This window comes from Hordeum vulgare, chromosome 2H, assembly GCF_904849725.1.
Source record: "Hordeum vulgare subsp. vulgare chromosome 2H, MorexV3_pseudomolecules_assembly, whole genome shotgun sequence".
Classification (NCBI taxonomy): Eukaryota; Viridiplantae; Streptophyta; class Magnoliopsida; order Poales; family Poaceae; genus Hordeum; species Hordeum vulgare.
Window position 1 is genome coordinate 65,147 of NC_058519.1, and position 6,395 is coordinate 71,541.

General features: G+C 48.1%; 1 protein-coding gene across 1 annotated transcript; it reads right to left on the reverse strand.

Annotated features, from left to right (window-relative positions):
* Positions 1-1,202: 1,202 nt before the first annotated feature.
* LOC123431441 (ethylene receptor 2-like) lies at positions 1,203-5,209 on the reverse strand. The gene is made up of 3 exons (XM_045115218.1): positions 4,706-5,209; positions 2,574-4,478; positions 1,203-1,999 (listed from the first exon to the last, which is right to left on the reverse strand). The coding sequence occupies exons 2-3, from the start codon at positions 4,377-4,379 to the stop codon at positions 1,472-1,474; spliced, it is 2,334 nt and encodes a 777-aa protein (XP_044971153.1). The 5' UTR covers positions 4,380-4,478; positions 4,706-5,209; the 3' UTR covers positions 1,203-1,471.
* Between the last annotated feature and the right edge of the window lie 1,186 nt (positions 5,210-6,395).

Consider the following 6,395-nt stretch of genomic DNA (forward strand, 5'->3'; position numbering starts at 1 on the left):
ATTGTGCGATTATCGAGGGGTTGGTCCGAGCTATCAAATCATTATACACCTTTTTTTTAAAGGAGGATATACCCTGGCCTCTGCATTTGAACGATGCACTCCTATCTAGTGGTACATAAAACATGACATGATTCCACCAAAAATATGACTCATATCTAGTGATATTATTGCGCTAGTTTCCTAGACATTGTGTGATTATCGAGGGGTTGGTCCGAGCTATCAAAGCACGACCAGACCGTCAGCTCGGCCTGAGCGTGAAAACAGTTGGAGGCTAAGGCACCACGGCACGGGAAGAACTTCTACCCGAGGTGTGGCGTGAAACTAATAAAGCATCAGATAAGGATTGAGTGAACCCAACAGATGCCCGACGTGTGAATTCTTTGGATACACCTTGATGATCCTTGTGATCAAAGATGAAAAGGATTTGTTGAACCAGATTTCAAGACCGACGACTAAAGACGAAAAGTAGTTCAAAGGAATCGATGAGCGTCCTTGACTTGAAGACCGGTTCAAGGGCTACCGATGGTGTCTTCTATGTACAATAAAAAAAAAGAAACTTGTCGACTAGTGCTACTATTACCTCTTTATCAAAAGGGAAAGGAAAAAAATCCCTACTATTGCCTTGGTTTAGTTTGTATAATAGATAGTATACCCTAAGTGTCTCCTTCCATATTGTAATTGTCCCACCAAAAAGAAGCAAAAAACCTATTTGTGCCATGTTGCTTTGGATCCTACTAGAGTTGAGGCTCAAATGCAAATTTCCTAGACCAAAGACTCATTCTGTACTGTGGTTCTTTTATCTTTTTTCTCTACTCCCTCTGGAAAGCGTAAAGTAGTTATCTAAACGCTCTTATATTTCTAAAATTTCTTTTTAGAGGGAGTAGTGGTACATAAAAAAAAGAGGGCAGCATCAGTCTGCCTAATTATGGTTTCCTACTTCTTTCTTCCAAGAAAGAAGATAATAAGTCACCATCAAATAGTACTACACTGCCCATTTTTTGCACCCATCAATCCAAATCACAAATCACAAGTGCAGCCACCAAATCAAACACCAAGAAGAGGGTCTGCTCTGCTCTGCTAGCTAATACTTCCTCCGTTCTTAAATACAAGTCTTTTAAAAAAAATCACTATGTACTACATAAGAATGTGCAGTGAAATATCTAAAAAGATTTATATTTAGTAAGGGAGGGAGTAGTTGAAGCTGCCTCAAATGAGTTACCTCATCATAAATCATTAATGATCCAAGATAAGAGGTTTTACAAATGAATAAGCCTAAAAAAACCTAGTCCAAAATTCCCCACCTTTTCTTCCCCAAAGGAACCAAGCGAAATGTACAATTCCTTCCTTTTTGTTTGTGCACAAATGTTTCATGTGAGTTGTATGGGGACCTAACCTGGCATAATCAAAACTACTAGCAGTAGCAGTAGCAGTAGCTACAGTAATCTATCAAGATCCACAGAGACCACAACCATCAGTTGTGCTGAAGGACTCTATACACTTCATCTCCCAGGGCCGCCAATGTGACGGGCTTCTGGAGCAGCCCGTTTATTCCCGACCGCTGGCACCGGTCCCGGACATTGTCGTCCGAGCTCGCTGCCAGGGCCACGATCAGCGGCGGCCAGCTGTTGCTCCTCAACTTGCGGATCGCCAGGGCCACCTCGAACCCGTCCATCGTGTGCATGGTCAGGTCGACAAGCACCAGCTGGAAGGACGACTCGCCGCCCGCAAAGGACGCCATGCACTGGATGCCGGAGCTGACCGAAAAGACTCGGCACCCGAGCTTCTCCAGGAGCTTGTGGGTGACGGCTCGGTTGATGTCATCGCCGTCCACGAGGAGGACATGAAGCCCGTTGAAGTTGGGGATCGGTGATAATCGGTATAGGTCCGAGGATGCTCCAGAGACAGGGGTCACATGTTGCACCTGGAACTGGAGAGCCAGCATGACGGTCTCTCTCAGCCCTTGTGGGTCTGATACGGACCAGATATTACCATTCATCATCTGCAACACAACATAAATGCTCGTATCAGCAAAAAGAAATAACGAGATTATACATCAAGCACAACCACAGAATAAGATTGAACCCCTAAGCTCCACAACAGGAAGGAATGAACTGATGAGCACAATAAAATTATATTTACAGAAAACAAGCATCGGAATTCTTTACAGCCAAATGTTCACTAATAGTTGTAGCAGAATGAACAAGCTGCATAGATGATTCGTTTCTTATTTATTACAGCATCACTGCAACAAGAGGTGGCAAAAAAATATTGGTAAATCTTCAGTAAGTGTGGAGTCTAATACATTCGCTTGTATGAATGAATAATATGAGAGAAGCAGGAGCCATGAGTTAATTATCTTAATGCATGTTGTAAATCCAGTTTGCTTCCTTCCTACTCCCTCTGTACCTAAATAATTATAGTTGGGGAGAACTAGACTAGTACGTATCAGATAAGGGATGGTTACCTTTATTTATTTATTTATTTATTTATTTTTAGTGGTAAACCAACCTTTATTAATTAGGGGAACTGTTTACAGGGATAACAAAAGGGTCAGATAAGGGATGGTTACCTACCTGCACAATCTTCTTGCACATGTTGAAGCTAAGGCCCATCTCCGAACTGCTAGCGTATGGCTCTTGACTTATTTGGCTGGGAGGAGATGAAGAAGAACCCAAAGAGAATTTTTTCATCCGAATCTCAAACTTGACACACACATATCCGGCAGAGAAGTTTGCTCTCCGCAGCAGCATCCAGTCCTGATTATTATGCCTGTCATCCATCTCGTTGTAACTATTCACATACAGAGAGAGGCAGCCCGCACGGCACTGGTTTATCAGAGTGCCCACCATGTGCAAGACAATATGGAAAACCCTCTTCTCGTCGCCAACGACCCTTTCGGGCAAGGAATTCTCCACTTGAAACTCGAAATCAACCCCCTTGGAGCCACACAGACACCTCACGACGCTGACCGCTTCCTTGATCAAGGAATGGAGGCTGAACGGCCTCCTCACCAGAGATAAGTGCTCACGGTCCATCGTCGATGTTTGCATGACATCATTCATCAACGTCGAGGCAACACTGGTCGTCTTGACGATGGCGTCCATGACGAGCCTCTGCTCGGGGTTCATGCTTTCCTGCTGCATCATCGAGACGAGCCCGAGGACAGAGTGCATCGGCCTGCGCATCCCGTCGTACATGGCGCTCTGAAACGAATTCCTGGCTTCGGTTGCCATCACAGCCTCATGCTTTGCCTGCAGCAAGTCCCTGTGCTGCTGAGCAAGTTTGTCTCGCATCAGCTGAGACTCCTCTAGAACGGCAGCATGCGAGAGCGCGACCGCCACTTGATCGGCGATCACTTCGACAATCTCGAGCTCCTGCTCACCCCACCCTAGGGAACCATCCTCGGGTAAGACCAAGACCAGAATAGCATAGCTTGTCTCCATCATCTCCGGGGTGCCGCCTTTGAAATTGGACACCCTTAGCATCGGCATCCGTATCGCCGCGACGGCGGCCCCTGCCTCAGGATTGCACCTGCTAGCGGTCCCGAGCGCAGAGCCTTCCCCGAGGACCTTTGCGCCCCTCGTGGCCTTTATGTCGACCACGTCCGGGTCACCGATGGGAATGGAGCCGCTGTGCGACTCGGTGATCTCCCTTTCCCTGAGATGATGCGTGAGGATCATGTCGGTCCTGCCCTGATTCGGCATCCACACGGCACAATTCTGTAGGTGCAGCGTCTTGGAGAGCTCGACCATGGTGGTGTAGAGGATGGTGTGCCTGTCGAGCGACTTGCGTATCTCCTGGGTGAGCATACGCACGTGCCAGCTGGCCTCCTCCTGCCTCTTCATCTTGCCCACCTCCTGGTCCAGCTCGCGTGCCTTGATCCTGAGGAAGTTCTCCCTGACCTTGACCCTGAGCAGCTGGGGTATCAATGTGAGCAGGGTGATGGCGGTGGCGAAGGAGACGAGGGCGGTGAGGAACTTGGCGACGGTTAGGGCGAGGACGAGGTGAAAGGAGTGTGGGTCGTAGGTGAAGACGTTGATGAGGTGGGTGAGGCCGCAGAGGACGATGAATGCGCCGAACTGCAGGACGATCCATTTGAGGGGGAAGAGGTCGGAGCAGGTGGTGAAGTAGAGCAGCTCAAGCGGGATGGAGAAGTAGGCGGTGGCGATGAGGAAGTCGCTCACTTTCTGGCACTGCAGGATGTTGTCCGTGCTCCACAGGCCATCGTCGCCGTCGTCATCGCAGCCGCCACAGTGGCTGAAATCGGCCGCCCAGGACAGAGGCAGCAGCAGCAGCAGCAGCAGTGACATGAGGAGCCAGCACGGCATTGCTCTTGCTCTTGGTGCTACCATTACCATTACCATTACCATAGCATTCATTCATTCAGACCACATTGAGCAGAGAGCAGTGGAGGTGGATGTTGATGTTGATGGCAAGCAATTGGTTGATTCACCGTCCTCGTGACTAAAGGAAGGCATCTGCAGTTGGTCATCAAATCAAATTAAAAAAACCGAAATTGATGGTGAAGCAGTTAGTATCATCAGCCAATAGCAGCAATTCTTTAGTTTGTGAGTCATCAACAAGAAATAGAAAAAACAAGATCTACTTTCTTTCTTTGTTTATTTCTATCTATCTATATTGAATTCGGGCAATCAGGAAGGAAGGAAGGAAGGAAGAGCAGAGGAAATTCTTTAGTTGGTCTGACCTGCCGCTGCATCGAGTCCAGGTCCAGCGGGGGAGGAGGAGGCCGCTGCATCCAGTCCAGGTCCAGCGGGGGAGGAGGACGCCGGCGGAGGTGGTGGATCGAATCGGGGCGGCATTAGGGGCCGATCCATCCAAGAAGCAGCAACAACAACAAGAAGAAGGGAAGAGAAAAGGAGATTCGCATCTCCTCCTCCCCTCGATTTCCCCTCCCTCCTTCTTCCCAGCGTTGGCGTTGGCGTTGGCGTTGGCGCTGGGTGGATTGGGCGGCGGCCTCTCCCGGCGTTGGTTCTTGGTTGGTTAGTTGGCGCTTCTTGTTCTTGTTCTTGGTCTTGGTGAGGAGGAGGAGGAGGAGGAGGAAGCCAAGGGAGGAAGGAGATGACGATGTTTGGCTTGGGTTGCGGGAGGGAGAAACAGGGGAGGGGAGGGGAGGGGATGGAGGGGCGCCGGCGGCCGGAGGAAAGGAAAACCACGGCAAAGCTGCTGGTTTGGTTTGGTTTGGTTTTGCAACAGGAAACAAGGAAGGAAGGAAGGAAGGAGTAGGACCAGACACACACACACTAGTCTTCACATCTACCTCCCTCCGTAAACTAATATAAGAGCATTTAGAACACTACTTTAGTAATCTAAACGCTCTTATATTAGTTTACATATGGAGTATTATTTGACACATGTACGAGTACTAGATAATTTCATACAAGTAGTATCCCTTGACGGGATATAAAATTCCCAGCAAATGACCCTTGTGCCATCACCAGCCCTAGAATTTACCGTTTTGCTGGTGGACACTTTCTTAACACGGAAATCCAAACAAATACAAGAATTTGAGTACAGGACCATGAAGGTTCATGAAGTACTACAAAGACTTCGAGTGGCTTATGGAGGAAGCGGCTCGTGGATCTCCAGCGTCCATGAGACTTCATTCCAAGAAGAACGACACTTGACATATCGCAGAATGTAGTCCTTAACCGCCGACACGATTATTCGAATAGATGTTATACTCTGCAGAGCGTGTGCTCTTTACGCATGGGTAACATATTTCTTTAGTCAACCCGAGATGTTGACTAATTTCAATTACGGTCTTTGGGTTGAAAACACACCTGACCCGCATACACCAGCTTAACTTCCCGATGCCTGGAATCACCCACGACAGTCATTAAGTAAAAAAATCTAAGTGAGGAGACCACAATCTCAATTACCATGGGACCAAAATATTTATAACGCACATAACCAGAGGCGCTACCCCCTCGGTCCAACGGGAACACCCATGCCCCCAGACCAAGCGACATGCCTACCATGGGCTACTGGTATCTTTCACTATGGCCTCTCTGTATGGTGTGTGCCAAGAAAGGGGTTGACAACCTATTGAATCGTACCCTACCTGTGGCAGGGACAAGTGGTAGCACGAAACAAATATGAAGGTTACCAAAACAAGACTCGGTCTACAGTCGACTCGGGAGGTTTAGTTTTCCCTGCAATGGTTAGCACAACATATTTTCTGAATGGTATCCAACAAGTCACCACCGATCATCCCCCGACATGCCTTCACTGATGATCCTCGTCACAACGAGATATCAGTTCCATGACCACGTCCACTCGGGACAAAAACCTTCCTCTGGAATTTGTCCGAACCAGCGTAGGCATGTGTGGCATGAGGTAGTAGCTACTTTCACATGTATCTCATGCTGAATAGA